General features: G+C 39.6%; 1 protein-coding gene across 2 annotated transcripts in view; it reads right to left on the reverse strand.

Annotated features, from left to right (window-relative positions):
* DOK5 (docking protein 5) overlaps positions 1-16,583 on the reverse strand; it is a 590,993-nt gene that overhangs the window by 148,153 nt on the left and 426,257 nt on the right. For both annotated transcript variants that reach the window (XM_078650481.1, XM_078650482.1), the window contains 3 exons: positions 6,808-6,922; positions 6,586-6,705; positions 2,911-3,100 (listed from right to left, as the gene is read on the reverse strand). In XM_078650481.1, the coding sequence (XP_078506607.1) occupies positions 2,911-3,100; positions 6,586-6,705; positions 6,808-6,922 (425 nt within the window). The remainder of the gene's footprint in view (positions 1-2,910; positions 3,101-6,585; positions 6,706-6,807; positions 6,923-16,583) is intronic.

Genomic DNA, 16,583 nt, shown 5'->3' on the forward strand with positions numbered 1-16,583 from the left:
TCTTTCTTTTTTGTAATTACATATGATATCTTAGTATGATATATCAATTTTCTACTAAATATTTATACCCACAAACATTTTTTGCTTGACTGTGCTTTAAATATATAATCCAAGAATGCAAAAATGTAAGACAGTTTTGAAAAGAGATTCTTTAGAGGCTCTCCTTTGTTTTTGGAACCAAGCCTCAATCTATGAAACATCCATCATCGTAGGTTATGGAGGGTAAATCGATTCACTAAAAAAATCCTCATATACAGTCAATTTATATGGACGGCATTAATGATTACAAACAGAGGCAATTTTAGGAATACTGAAGAACAGTAAGTTCCCAAATAAGGATAAACACATTTTGACATTTTTTAAGGCATCACTTGAGAAAATATTACATAAAAAATGGATTATAATACACATTTTTATATTCAATTCAATTAAAAAATCTTTATTTGGTTTAAAAACCATAAAAGATGCAAGTTTGTACAATTCTTAATAGCATAATAATTAAAAATAAAGACAACCATGCCCGCGTTCCTCCAGTAGCGATCCAAATGTTCAAAGCTTGTATTAAAATAAGTATCAGATACTTCACTTGTAAATATAAAAACATAAATGTAAATGCTGATGCTGGTGTGTAATTTTCTCTCATACAAGGTTCGTTAGTTCAAGGCAGGGATCCATACAGGTCAAGTGCGAAGAAAAATGCATGTGCATACTTGAACAGTGTACAATGTTAAAACATTTAAATATGGTCAACAACAAATAATTCAAATGTCATGCCTTTTCCCTTACATAATAAATTAACAGCATATAAGTATCTGCTTACACTAAAAACAATTTTCTGGGATGCATCAGTTTTAAAAATCCTAATAGCTCTTGAGTGTGACCTAATTCCCAAATTTCGACTGATATCTTTAATTATTATTTTTCTTGGAATGGCCTGCGCTGGGCAAAAGAATAGTAAGTGAGAGTCATTTTCCACTACATTAAGTTGGCATAGGGGACAATAGGCCTCTCTGTCACCGCTGTTATTACATGACCATTTAGCTGTAGTGCAATTAACCTGTAGAACATCGAAGCGAAACTTCATGTACAAAGACTTGGCCAATTGCAGTTGAACTTTGTCCAAATATTGTTAAAAAAGGGGAGTGGTCTTGTTAATAAGAACTGGGATGTTAGCCTGCCTATTTCAGAACAGTGGTGAATACTGTTTTGCATGTACGCCCAATATGAATCTTTCAGAATCTTTCTTGAAAGTGGTGTTAGTGAGCTGGGTGCATCTCAAAAGTATTTTACACCTAGTTTGCAGAACCATAATAGCACATATCTGACCCTCTGGAGAGTTGCATGCTGGTCGAGTCTCAAAATCTTGATTAGCTCCTCTTTATAGTTTTTAAGCTCTTCTGTGGTCCACAAACAGGCCCAGAATAGCAAAAGTCTCAATATGGCCTGTTGGTCTATGTGCTTTAGGTTGAGGTCCTGGATGATAGGAATCATGGGTGTGCATACAGGCAGGAATAAATAACATCCTCGGGAACTTTTTTTCCTCACCTGTAAACATGTTCCTCCTAGTGGCCCCCCAAAGCTCTGCACCATAAAGGGTTGCAGATTGTGCCCTGTGTTTGCAAATCTCAAGGGCATGAGACACTGCCTTGGTTACACTGTTCTGATGTTTTTACACTTTGCATGCCGCCTGCCGCTATTTTCTTGAAATCTTTCCCCTTTTTAACTTTTTGACTTTTTCACCTCAACCCACTTTTCTTCGTTTGCACACCTGCATTTCTCATTGCCCATTTTCTTCTGTATGAGATAATAAAAGGGTTCCATGTATGCACAGAGATCTTCCTTATATTGCACTTTGACTTAAGAATTGGTTAGCATTATTGCATGCCTATGTAAAGTTTAAAGACATATTAGTATGTTGAACAAAGTTGTTTTATTTTATCTTTTGCTTTACATTTATTATCTGTCATTAGTGTGGGAGAGGTTTTTATTTTTCTAAAAAGATGAATAAAATAAAAACAATAAATACAATAAGAAAGTTATCTAGTTCAATCTGAATCAGAATCAATTTAAAAATACACAGATTGTGCTTTAAACTTTTAAAAGGGTGTTGAAAAAAATACACTTTCTCATTTCAATAACTTTTAACCAAAGGTTAGCAAAGTTTGTATTTCACACTTTAGTAGCATTTACTTACATAAAGCTGACATGGATTTTGGAGTGAAATAAATGGGTATTTTCCCATGTTTTAAAGACAATTTGACCTACTTGAACTTCACATCTTTACCAGATAATTGAGATACTCAATTAGCTAGTCTCACAAAACATGAACTTAAGCCTTTTGCCAAAGTCATAGCTGCAAACATATTGTAACAATTGGCATAAGGTTAATAGGCATTATTGTAGCTAATTCCGAAAACAATGGTATGGCTAATTTTATTGTGTGCTATTTACAGTGAGGCATAATGCGCATAAACTTCAAGTAATATCGGTGTTCTAGATAAGGTAATATTTTAACCCATGTCCGTTTTTTGGCACCCATGTTAATACTCCACCACAGGTTAATGAGTTCTTCAGAGACACACACACTCATACACACTAGGGTCCATGATAGTAACCACCTGTGTGCATTATGCAAAGAAATGTTTCTCATAGTCCTCTGTTCCGAGAATGTCAGTTTAGAAAACACATGCTATTTCTATACTCACTGTTCACATCAACACTAAATGATTTATTTATGTGTTACTGGCATAACTCTTGTATTTGTCATACAGGTCCATTGTTCCCATTACTTACATGCTGAAATTTTCCTTTTTTTGCACAGAGATAATTACTCCTTCACATTTCACTGTGTGATAAAGAATTGTATTTTTCCTGATTGGGGAAGTAGTATGGTTAATGTGCAATACTCACCTTCCAGCTTCAAATGTGAACCATGTTGGGTCCCGTCCATAACGGCGCAATGAACTTAAAGGCCATGAGACTAATTTTAGTCTAGGATTTTGGACATCCCAAAGACAGATATTCTCAAATGTAATCTGCAGAGTGCATTCCCCATGAATCTCAAAGTTGGGTGATGGCATCAAATACACATGGAATCTTTCTGAAAGAACAGCAGAAAGTGTATTTCTTAATTAACGAGGTATATTGCCCCTGATAAAATCTAATTGTTCAAGTTTCTTCGCAGTTATATAATATATTAAAGACACACTGAATCAGACCCATTGAATCAGGATGCAGGTAATATGGAAAAAATACACGCATGCTTCACCATCAACAGAACTGTTGCCCTTGTCTTTATACGATTTTTAATCAACTTGGGGAAACGGTAATGATTCCGATATTAATTACTTGCAATATGCACACCATCTGGGGATCCATAACTGAAATACATTTGTGGCTTCTAAATTCCATGGTGGAATGGTCATTATTTTTCTTATAGGTGTTGGAAACATGGTATTTATAGACAAAAGATGACTTAGAATGTGAAATTGTTCAAAAAGAGCTAATACTTTATGATTTTACACTGTCTTACACGCATTCTGTTCATATTTGGTGAATTTGCCATTTCATCAGTCCATGCTTTTTTATGCAAAACCCAGTGTCTAATTATTTGGCATTACTATCTTAAGATGAACACATTTACAACAAACTCTTTAATGCAATGCATTGAACCACCAACAGCATTATCGGAAATTGAATCAGCAATACTACTGATTAATTTGACTATTGAGTCAGACAAGAGAAGGATTTTTGAGCAGTAGATGAGCAAAAGAATATTAGCACACATCTAGAAACAAAGGTTTAAATAATCGCAATGCATTCTAACTTCACATCCAGTATGCAAGTGCAGAGCTTGCAGATAATCAGAAATGTGATACCATATTTCTGCTGGCCTTGAATTATGTATACATCCAGCAACTTCTGCTTTTCATAGATCCCTATAACTGTCCGTGGTGGTTTTTTATAATACACTAAATGTCAGAAATCGGCTCAGGTCATACAAGGGAGAATGCGAAATATTGATTTCCTGCTATTTGTAATACACTTGAGGCACAAAAAAATCACACTTTTGAGTAAACATTCAGCTATCATGAATCATTAAATGGAAGGACTCCTGCAATAAATAGCAGTTAGAGGTTACCTATGACTGATCCTTTAAATCCCAATACCTGTTGCCTAACTTAGGCCAGGTTATAAAACAAAATCTGTCCATGTTGCTTCTGTTTAAAATGGGGAACTTTCTTGAACCATCTAGTGTTCCAAAACAATGGGAGCGCTTAACAGCTAGACCACTGTCATATTTCAAGAGTTCTAAATGTGCCTATGAAATGTCTCAGATTTAAGACTTGAGAGATGTTCCTGGTAAGCACGTGATATTGATTAGCATTAAATATAAATATATTTGTTAAAGATTGGAGTTGCATACTTAACAAACATTTGGAGATTTTGTGAGTACTTTAAAGGGTACTTTCTGATTGGCTAGTTATTTGGAAATTTAGAAACATTTATATATGATTTTTCAAGGCAATAGTCAGTTAAACTAGATTTGAATGACTCTAGTAACAGTTTAATGATAAAATGTAAAGTAATGCCATGTTTTATGTGGGATTACACTGCTAAATGCTCCAGAGGTTTTGAGATGCCAACATCTTTAAGTAAGGATTTGAATTGTTTTAATTCAACATCTGGAAAAAGTTGTTTTGCCATTAATGTATTTGTCATAACATTTTGAAAGTATTTGACACTAATGAAAATCATAAATCATATAAATGGAGGAAATGTCAATAAATATCAAACTTTTACACAATAATTTCATTTGGAACAAGGGCCCGATACACCATTCTAATTCTCAAACCAGGTATGAGCAGTTTGCAGACAGACCGATTTGAATGTGAGAATTCAATTTGCTATGCACCAATTCAAAGAGGTTGGAAACAAACTGCCTTTTGATATTAATTATTCAGGACACAATTTGAGATCCCCTATCAATCACTGAAAATGCATGAATGGAGACAGTGGTCCTCTGGACCACTGCCTCTTCCCACGGCCAAGCCTCCCAACTTGATTCCCAAATTGGAAGCCGTTTCATCCCCAACTCTGCATCACTAGTCAATGATTTGTAACCCTAAATTTCATTACAAACCATTGATACATCATTTGCTTCTTTTTTGGATTCTGAAAGGGTCACATATGCAGCAGCGGTCCGTGCAGGTAACAGCGGTGGAGCCGTGTAAGGGGGGATTTCAAGGGATGATGCCTGAGGGAAAATGAATTATTTATTTAATTTTCCATCTGTGTCATCCCTCAAAATCCCCCCTTACCTGGCCCCACGGCTGTTACCAGCACATTCGGCGGCTGCACATATGCCCTTTAAAAGATTTTTCTCACTTGTAAAATTGATTTTCTACAAATTCAAAAACCTTGTGACTTAGATAGTTGCAATGTTTGCAACTGCAAAAAGGGATTTGTACAGCTAGTACACAGCTGTACAATAAACAACAATATATATTATTCAGACATAAGCCTATATGGGTTTACTGGGATTTCAGAACTTTTCAATTTGAAGGATTTTGGCTACTTTATTTTTGCCCATGTTTTCGAAACAAAGTAATAGCCATGCCTACCTGTAAATTAGAAAATATAAAGTGAGTATATATTAGAAGAAAATAGGGCTACCAATTACAAAAAAGTGCATACTGATATCATTTTCCACATTAGGGTATGATTTACTAATTTCTCATGCAATGCAGAGCTGCAACTAAATGCACTGCTTGGAACAGGCTGTTGTGGGCAACAATGAGCCTTGCACCATGGAATGCAGAGGTGGGGGTGAGCAGTCTAGCATTGCATTTGTACTAAAAGCATAGCTTTGCAGTAACATTTCTATGCCTAAAGAAATTCAGAAAGATTCAATGCATTGTATGTCTGCTGTGCACTTCAGCAGCCATACAATGAATTGATTTTTTTTAACGATATGAACCATTCCCCATTGTTCATGACTGCTTTTTGTCATTTTTGTAGCAAAGTTAGGTCTGGCTTTCTCAGTAGATTTGTCTTTGTGTCAAAACCGGCAGGTGTTTGTGTTGATCTGACCGAGGAATGCCCCTTGACACAAAGCCATGTAAAGCAACGCAAATAGAATTTTGCACTAGTTATTAATTACCATGGACCACGTTGCATTTCTGTTGCATCAAACACAAAACCTTAGTAAATTTGGGCATTAGTTAAAATTATTCCATTCCTAAGACAAAAAAGAACTTGTAAAAGTGAGACTACATTTCCCAATAATTTTATTTAGAACTAAGCTATATATTTTCATGTTTTAAAATGATTTATATAATCACATAATAAGTAAAACTATCATTATAATTTACATGCCACAATTAGCATATGCTGGGCACTAGCAAACAATAATGTACTAGGTTAAACCTAACCTTAAGACAGATTTAACTGTCATCAATTAAACATTGATCTCAAACACCCACACAAAACAGTACCAGGGAACATTTCATTGCAAACACAGCACACGTTTTTGAAGGTGATGTTTTTTGCGTTGCTTGTTGTTCTGTTATGAGGTGTACGTACCACTTTGCTCGCGCTCGACGCCCGTCGCCAGTAGGTCAGGCTCTCCTAGACTAATGTCATTGATTCGTGTTCCTTGGCACTCCATCTGTAATACTTTGCACCACTCATCGGCTTCAAGTTCTGTTTTTATAAAGAAAGGATACCCTTCATGTGATTATGTTATATTTTTAAGCTTCAAAACACTGGTTACGGTGTGTATAATTACTCAATCATGCCACCCACCTGATTCACAGGTGAATGTTCTTGACGTGTCATCATTAAAAAAAATTCCTACAGCATGTTTCTTTGTTGTTTTTGGTAGTCGCAAAACGTTCTTCACGTTGCTCAGTTCTGTAACCTGAAAAACAATGAAGAATTGATTATGAGCTTTGAAGTAAGTTCACATCATTAGAGGCAGGAGAAATTAGACAACAGCAGCCAACATAAGGAACTAAAAATGTCTTGGGAATTGTTTGCATAAATCAACTCCATCCATGAATCAAAACGTGTCAAAGAGTCTTCATTCCCTATGCATCTGTTTTTTAACTGTGAAATGTGAAAAACACAATGCAGGACTGTAATACAAGCAAACAGTTATATTAGTCAGCATACCTCTGGTTGAAATGAGCAGGACAGATGGCAAGGGAATTTGAATGCCAGCTGTACTAGTGAGCAATGCACATTCAGCTTATGATCTATTTACCAAATATTTGTATTTACTTTACCTTAGAAGTGTATTGATTATACATTAAAACAGATAATATTTTTGTTTGTTTATTTTTTCTCTGTCCTAGAATTAGGGGAGGTAGTAGGCAATGGGCAGTTAGTGCCTGCGGGTAGTCCGACCCTGAGGTGACCACATCTGGTGGTGTAGGTCACCGTTTGTACCCAGAACCCACTATTTCTGCCCTCCTAAAGATGGCAGAAAATAGAATGTTAGGTGTACAGACCAGGCTGTCCATCCTAGAGGTCTGGCGAGTCATCCTGGGGGTGGACAGCTCCTGCATAGCTACACCTGGTGCAAGGGGAGGGCAGTTTCCTTCTCACAGGAGATATCAGAGGTGGTGCAGCCTTTGGAGCTTACCGCTCTGATGTGCCAATTCACTAGCGATCTAGGGAGGAGTGAGGTTCGACGTCCTTCATGCCCAAACATTGTTTGTGACTTCTGGGAGTGATCACGTTGCCTGGCAGGAGGTCAGAATATTGCCTTGGTGGCAGCAGGCACAGGAAAACACGGGCTGGTTAGCCAGAACACAGTGAAGTTGGGGCAACCAGGTGGGTAACCTCTAATGTCGCCACCTGGCTGCACGCCATGTCACCCACAACACAAGATTCATTTCAGGAGTGCTTGATACCAAACATGACTTATTTTAGTGGCACCTTAATGGAGCTGCCAATCTCGAGAGTGCCTGGTTGACAGCCCATGGTATCCTATTGACCGCTAACACATATAGTAGTTTCCACTGGGGAACGCTACTAAAGGGACATATAGGTTTGCACGTACATGTCCACATTTTTCATGTAATGCACCCTGCCTCCTGGGCTGAGGAGGCCTACCTTAGGGGAGTCTGACATATATATTATAGGCAGTGCATTGACTGTGCCACACATGGTCAGGTCGCAGACAAGTTCAAGACGTTTGCACTGCTCCTATAGTCTGCAATGGCAGGCCTACTGTCAATAGTTTTCTTGGGTCACGCAGGGTGGCACAAAACTGTGCAGGAACCCTGGGGACCCCTTTGCCACCTATGCCTTTGGTACTCCTGGCACCATGTACTAGGGCCTTATAAGGGGGTAAAGGCTAATTTGGGAATTCTAAATTGAACATAAAAGCTTTAGGAGAGAGCACAGGCACTGGGTCTGGGCAACAGACTTCAGCGTACTATCAGAGATAGAACCATCAACATTTGAAGCAAAAAGTGGCAGACGACCAAACAAAAGGTCATTTTCCTACATACCATATAATGTATTTTGTGTTAGTGAAAATGACCACCTTTGGTGAAATCTATGGAGACAACTGTTGTAGGCAGATTATGGCAAAAATCTTCAATAGATTTAAGATGTGGTTTACGGAACATTTTTGCCACAAAGAAATTAATGCAGGCAAACAAATCTGAATAAGAATGGGTTTAACACTGCAATACTATTTTTAATGATGATGTGTCTAGCCTTTCTAAAAGAAGATGCTCATGAATTCCACTGGAGAAGACTCTCCTCCAAGCTTCACAGTTTAGGTCAGCTGACCTTCATTTTTTTGCATAGCAGATAGTCCTGGTTTCTCTGGGATAAAATTAAGACACCTGTATGGGTTTAGTTCCAGGGAAAGGCTTAAAGAAGTAAGTGAAATTATATGTGGAAAAAACGCCTGATGCAGGTAATACGTTTTTCATTAGCACGTACTGGCATTTGTCCAAAATTGGCTAGAGGGATAAAAAAGACAGAGAGCCTGACATGGGAATTGCTTGGTGTCAGAAGGGCCTTGTGCTCATATACAAATTTACAGGTGATATTCACACAAAAAGGGAATACTAGTCAGCTTTTAAAGATGAAAGACAGTCAAGATTGCCTGCCCGAGATACTGTTACTAATCTCTGTTCCCTAAAGATGGCTTCCGCCATTTTGGGTGTGGGTGGAAGGGAGGAGTGTGATTTATAGCAATCTAGTATTAGACCTAGAATATGGATTTAAATGCGGGCACTGCTCAGTCGACCCAAAGCCTGGCCCATCTGCGCCTGGCCATCGCCATTCGCCAGAACCTCTGCCCATTTTGCCAGTGGTGAGAGACCTTTGCTTAGTTTCTCTCATAAGTAGGCATGAATATGCTTAATTGTAGCAAAGGTTCACCCGAGCCACCAAATAGTCCCTTTTCCTGCGCAACTTGAAAATAGGGCTGCTCTATCCTTCTAGAGATGGCACCTATGAATCCCGGGCTAGGCAGGAAAGGAGTGGACAAGCCACTTCCTAGGCACCTGAGGGATGTGAAGGGGCTATTGGAGCCTGAAGCATCCATCAGTGATTCTCATATTAGCAGTATTTATTTTAGTGGTAGATCCCTTCCCTTTCCAAACATTGTATGGAAATCTGGAATACTTACTTCAAATCAAATCAAATCAAATCAACTTTATTCGGTTTCTCCTATAGAAAACCATGAAAGTTTCACAACATCCAAATCTCATTTAAAACATGATATAATAAAGTTACATACAAAATACAGTTCATGTGAATAAAAGAAGAAAAAAAAGGGCCCGTTAGTGTGACTCATATACTAAACATTAAAACAGAGAGAACCTCCTACCAAGAAGGGTTGCTGATTGTCCAGACAGGCCCTGGTTCTCAACGTAGATTTCAAATAACCCACAGTGAAAAAAATACAATCAGCCTTCAGCAATTGAAAATACAAAAGCGCTGGGCGAATCTGGTTAAAATTCAGCTTCTTTAAAAGGGGAGTAGAAAATATCTCCAGGGTACCTCGTAAAATTTACCAAAAAAATGAAGTGTAGCAGATCCTGTGGAGACACTCCGTCGCAGCCACAGGGTGCTAACACCTGTCCTCTACTGCACCCTTTTGGAACAGCGAGTAACAAATTTTAAAAAATCCAGGCAGAAACTTGACAGGAAAAAATTCTCGAATGTAGACAATGACCCCAGGAGATAAGGCTCTGTGGATGGGTTTGTTTTTAGCAGCAGGAATTTAAGGACACTTGGTTTTCGCACTTCTAGCTCGACTCTTTCTAGTTTCCTTGGACCAGTAAAAGATTTCTTGACAAACTCCACATCCTTCTGTACAATAGAATAAGGCTTTAAGAACATTTCAGGGCACCCTAACTCTTTAAAACAACTTTTGATATATTTCAGCCATGGTATACGGGACATATGGTCAAGGCTCATGCATGCCATTATAATCTGCTGGCTGAGGGCTATATCCTTATTCAGCCAACACTTGAGCCAGAACACTATGGGGCGCAAAGCCAAGGCTTCACATAGAAAAGGCACCCCCAATTCCTCATGAGCCACCAAGTTTGATAAATCGCTTGGCACGCCCAACAAGCGCTTCAGAAAAGTGTTCTCAACCACCTGCAAAGCATCTATGGCGATGTGCACATCTTTGCAGCAGAGTTGAAAATAGCAGCGTTTACCCTCGTAAGCTCCCCCTTTTTCTTCTGAATAAGAGGCCCCCACTTCAAACGGTCATCCAATAAAACCCCAAGTATGAAAAGACAGCCGTCAGAGGGACCTTCTCAGGACCTACTGTGAAGAGAAACTTTTTTCTGGACCGTATCCCTACCTGCAATATATAGGATTTAGCCTTATTAGTTGCTAAATCTCGGGCCCCTATGAAATTCCAAAAGGTGTCAAGCAGGGATTGAAGGCCCCTAGCAGTTCTGGCTATAAGGACCGCATCATCCGCATGTAGTAAGACGTGAAGACCTCGTCGCCCTACATACGGAAAATCTGCCCCTGTGTCAGCCAACACTCTACCCAGATCGTTTATATAGAGGTTGAACATAAAAGGGGCCAAAATGCAGCCTTGCCGTACCCCCTCACGATGTTGAAATCCCTGGAGACACGAAGATCCTGAGCGTATCTAACGTTGGCCTTGGTGGCCCTATGCAGATCCTCTAGGAAGTTAATACCCCCTTGGCCCTCAAGGACGGCCACAGTTTGACCCGGTTGATACAGTCAAACGCGGATGAAAGGTCCATGAAAGCCAAGTAGATCGTGCCTGGGCGGGCAATCGTGTACTTACCAAGGATCATGTAAAGACTGAGGCATTGGGCCACAGTTGACCGCCCTGGGTGAAATCCATATTGAATATCAGAAATGATCTTGTGCTCCTCTGCACAGGAAGATAATCTTTCTACTAACACCCCTCCCACAACCTTTACCACTGAGTCAAGAAGGGAGATTGGCCTGTAGCAAAAAGTGCTACTGTGGTCCCCCTTTTTAAACACCGGCACTATAGTTGAAGTGGCCCAGGAGTCAGGGCAGCCATCCCTGGCTGCTGCATTAGGCACAGCCACAAAAACCGGTGCCCAAAAGAGTGGATCCGATTTAAAAAGGTCCGGTGGGATGCTGTTCGGGCCTGGTGCTTTATTACATGTCAGCCCGGCAAAACCAGCCTCAACCTCTTCCTGCCCGAAAACCGTGGCGGCATTATTAATGGCCCTGTCTGTCTGGTGAGATTGATCCGTAGGGCCCTTAAACATCGATTGAAAATGGGACACCAATTCTTCCTCGGTGATGTGGGAGCATAAGTCACCCCCTGTATCTTTCCCAAAAAAGCGGTCTTTTGACAATACCCCAGAACCTTGAACTGTTCCCAAGGGTGCTCATCTCTAACAACTCCCACCATGCCTCCTCCTTCAAGGCCCGCCTACGTATGGCCAGTACCTGTCTATATTCATTATGACAGGCATGTATCTGTAGTTGGTTTCTCGGAGTAATATTCAAAGCCTCCCTCAGCATCTGTGCCGCCTGAGAGCAAGATGAATCAAATCATCTGGGAGTTGGAGTGACTACCGTCTGTGCAGGGGCACTTAAAAGTTCCCTTACCCTAATGGTGATAACATTAAAGGTGTTAAGGACAGCCCTCGTCAAAGTACCCGGCAAGATACAGAGTGCTAGTTCAACAGCACCAGAATCTCTTACCACACCTTAAAAGGCATCAGGGAAGAACTGTGACCATTTAAGACAGCGCCTACCGTCCGTTGGTCTTAGTGTGCCCGGTAACACCACCCTATTTTTATTTTGGTAACAGTGGGCCACTCAGTTGCACACAGAGTGGGTTATGGTCACTGTAAACACTTTCCATGATAGTAAATCCACAAAATACAGACTGGAAGGTAGATGAAATTAAAACGTAATCTATTAAAGATCCGCTACCTCTCCCTTTAAAAGAAGGAACATGGGCTTTACTATGGAGAAAGAAGAGACATTAGTGACATTAGATCAAATTCATTGAGTCAATTTTTCAATAGTTCCCCCTGAGTAGAATGCTTGAAATGAAGCCCCCGCATTCTGGGGCAGCCCAGATCAGCCATACTTGTGGACCTTCGATCTCCATAAGGGTGGATGTTAAATCCCCCAGCACTATTAGATTATGTGAAATAAAACCACAAGACTGCCTTATGTAGGAACCCAACTGAATGAAGTTACATTCCCCCTGGGTACTTGTCGTCACATTGTTAAAGTTAATCAGGTCCATACTGGTAGTCCCCATCTTCAATACCATAGCTTGAAGACCCAAACTTGAAGATGGGAGGATCTTAATCCGGCAGTCCACTGCCAAAGATACATAAATGACCAGACCACCCTTAGCTCTGCCACATGCCGACGGGGAAGTTGGGACAAAGAAGGCCTTGAATCAGTCCAGAAATAAGTTGCAGTTCACCAACCAAGTCTCCTGAAAGCAAATCACAGAGAATTGTTTTACAAACTGCAGCCAAATGGGATCCTGAAACGTATCTGCCATGCCTGCAATGTTCCACGACAAAACATTGTTATTAAATACGCAGGGGGCCACCGTACTTTGCATAATTGGATCCTTCTGCTGGGACTTTGTCTCTACAGCTGACTCTACAGGTTTATGCAGTCAGTCGCACTACTCCAACCTTGCTAGTGTAGAATATCTGCTAAATAACTCTAGGGGAGGGGCAGAATAGTGCCCAACATACTGGTATAGACTGCGTGCTGCTTGTGGACACCATTGATCCTTTACCTCAGAAGGTTTTTGATCCACCTATCTTGGGGAGTATCCATATTACTAGTCCCTGAAGTGTACTTTTGTGTATCTGCTTTATAAAGAAGCTTAACAGTAGAACCTGTACTGCAGACCCATTATTCGGGGGTCCAGAATCAAAATCCCTGGACAGAATTCTTTCAGCAAGATATGATCTGTTAAAATTCACAATAACACAGTCAACCCCTCCGGTTTTCCGCGAGCTGCCTATCCAGCTAACTCGGCGCACCATGATAATATTTTGCTCCGCCCTTAAACCTACGGTGGTATTGTTAGATAACCAGCGAAGTACTTTATTTTTAAGCTGGCTAAAATCCTCTTTAATACCCGGTGGGAGCAGCGGCACGTTCCTCAGGATCACTACATAGGGCGTAGATTCCGGTGGGAGATGAATAACTGGTAAGTGCTGTGATTCCACCCCTGAGTGCCCCTGCGAGCCCGCATGCCGTCCACCGATAAATTGGGGATCCAGCCCATGCTGATGTACAGGCAGAACCCCACCGTTTACCTGACTTTCACTCGGTGTGTCTGCCTCCCCCCGAGCTGCGTGATTCGTCTGACACAGGGTATGTGGCTGTTCCCTGTTAGTAATCTGTGGATATGTAGGTAAACCTGAATCAATTACAGTACTGAGTCTTGAATTATCATTGGGCACACCTGAGAGTGCAAGTTGATCAGGCCGGTTATGCACTGCTAAGCATTTCTCGATCATGGTCAACTTCTCAAGGATGGGACCCAGTTTGGTGTCCAACAATACTTACTTAATAGAGCCATAAAAGTACATTATTTTGCCTAATTTCTGTTAAAATCAAGGGTTGCAATACATAAATGGGTGAATTAGTAAAATCATTGCAATAATACAGTTTAGCAGCAAATGTACATACAGAGTACAAGCAAAATCAAGCAGCAATAAAAACAGAATAACTGGACTGCAGATTTTTGGACCTTAGTCTCCACATACATAATAGCAATCATGAGACTGCGAACAATATAGATTTCCTTGTATCACTTCTCAGTGTACTTATTGCTACTCTATAACCTTGTATACCCATGAGCCGACAAACTAGGAGAATCCATTTTTTCTGATATCCTGTATACACTGGGCAGAAAAGCAGAACATGTTCAATGGTTTCATAGATTTCAGCACAAAAAGGGCAGGTCCCTTCCAGATCCCTTGATGCAAACTACTATTTGGAGGTGAAGGAGTCCCGTAACAGAATTACAATGACTTAGCTAAAAGCTTATGCTTCCAATGCAAACTCTTTTAGACAGTCTTGTTTACCCCACTCTGCAGGGATAGTCCAAAGACTCTTGCAGCCTAGTTGTATGAAGTATTGCTTAATATACCTAACCCATGGTATTTTTAAAGCACCAGGTGACCGAAGGACATCCTCTACACACTGCCGATAGGGGAGAAGCTCGAGCTCACCCAAATTCTGCAAAAATTCAAAAGTGTTCTTGACCTATTTTTGCATTGAGTGCTCTATGTTCCAGGTCTTAACGCAGGGGAATAAGCGGGGTGCTAACAGGAAGGTTGGTCAGTGAATGTATAAAACAGTTTTTCACTTTCTCCAATGAGCTGCAATCTTTATGGCCCCAAAGTTGCACACCATACGATTTAGCCCCCACAGCTTGTATATTATAAATTTGACAAGCTGGGGAAATAAGGCAACATTGGGAGCCGCTTAAGGTATTTGTAATTCCACCAGAGTACTGTTCAAGCTACAGCCTGCATTTTACCATGTGTGCAGTCCAAATCAAATTCGTCGGTAAGTTTAATCCCTCAGTAATCAAGATTAGAACTCGCTCAAACCGCACTCCATGAAGATCAGGATTGGTCTAGATGTTCAACAAGGATTGAGGACCATATACCTGGTCTTGCCAATGTTGACCTACCAGCCCCTCTTCTTGCAGAAGCACCAAATCTGAATCAAGAGCTTCTGGAGCTCTGTCGGAGATCTAGAAACCAGCAGGGTATCGGCCAAAACATTGTGATGGAGATCCTAACATCGGCAAGGCTCAGTGCATCATTCTCACAGTCAGCCAAGTACACCACCAGACGCTTAGTAAATAACAAAAATAGAGTTGGGAGTGAACTCACCCTGTCAATAACCTCGATCAATAGGGATAGCATCCGTGCATTCACCTTGAGACTCGCAACGTACCTGTGCAAAGTTGCCAGAGTTTAGCCTAATCAAAGCCTTCAAAAGAAACTTGGGGATACCAATTCCTTCTAAAACCTTTCAGAGGACATCCCTGGAAACAAGGTCAAAAGCTGACCGAAGGTCAACAAAAGTCACATAAAGACAACAGCCCCGGAGTAGTACATACTTACAATGCAATAACTGAATTCAGAACACTTCATCAATGGTACCAACGCCTGCTCTGAAACCAGCTTGTAGTGGTGTCAGTGTAGCAGCGTCCGTGAGCACTTACACCGCCTAGCCAGGATAACCCTACTAAAGATTTTCTTCATGCTGTCAATAAGGTTTATGGGCCTGTAATTAGGTGCAGAGCAGGAATATCGACGGAGAAATATCGTCTGACATAAATATCCCCGCAGAAATATCGATTTGAAGAAATATCGACAACAAAAATATAGTTTGACCAGAATATCGACTGACAGGTAAGTAATATCGATAACTATAATATAGTTGTAATAAATATCGTTTACAAAAATATAGTTTACAAAAATATCGATTTTTTAATAATGTTATGTATTTTAGTGTTTTTAATGAGAATTGTTTGTCATTTTATTATATGTTGTAGAATTCTATTAGTTATTAATGTATATTATGTGGAATTTTGTGTTATTAGTTCCGTAGCGGGTTGTGGGTTTATAGGGGAATAGGGTGGGAAGTAATTTAAATATATACAATTAATTGATTAATTAATGTGTTAATTTATTAATAATTGTTTAATAATTATTTGTTAATTAATTTCAATTAGTCAATTATTAATTAATTGTGTTAATTAATTAATTATGTTAATTAATTATGTTAATTGTTTAATTAATTTTAGGTGTGTGTAGTGGAGTTTATATGTGTAAATGGTGTGAAGTAATTAAAATATTATTGATTAATTATTAAATACTTAGTAATTATTAATTGTAAATGTGTAATTAATTTTAGGTATGTGTTGTGGTGTTTATAAGTGTATATGGTGTGAAAGCTGTCAAATAAATAATTAATTAATTAATTAAAAAATACTTTAATTTTCATTAATTAATTAGTAAATATTAAATGTAATTGTGTAATTAATTTTAGGTGTGTGGTGGATA

The sequence above is a fragment of the Lissotriton helveticus genome, chromosome 7 (assembly GCF_964261635.1).
Source record: "Lissotriton helveticus chromosome 7, aLisHel1.1, whole genome shotgun sequence".
NCBI classification, from domain to species: Eukaryota; Metazoa; Chordata; class Amphibia; order Caudata; family Salamandridae; genus Lissotriton; species Lissotriton helveticus.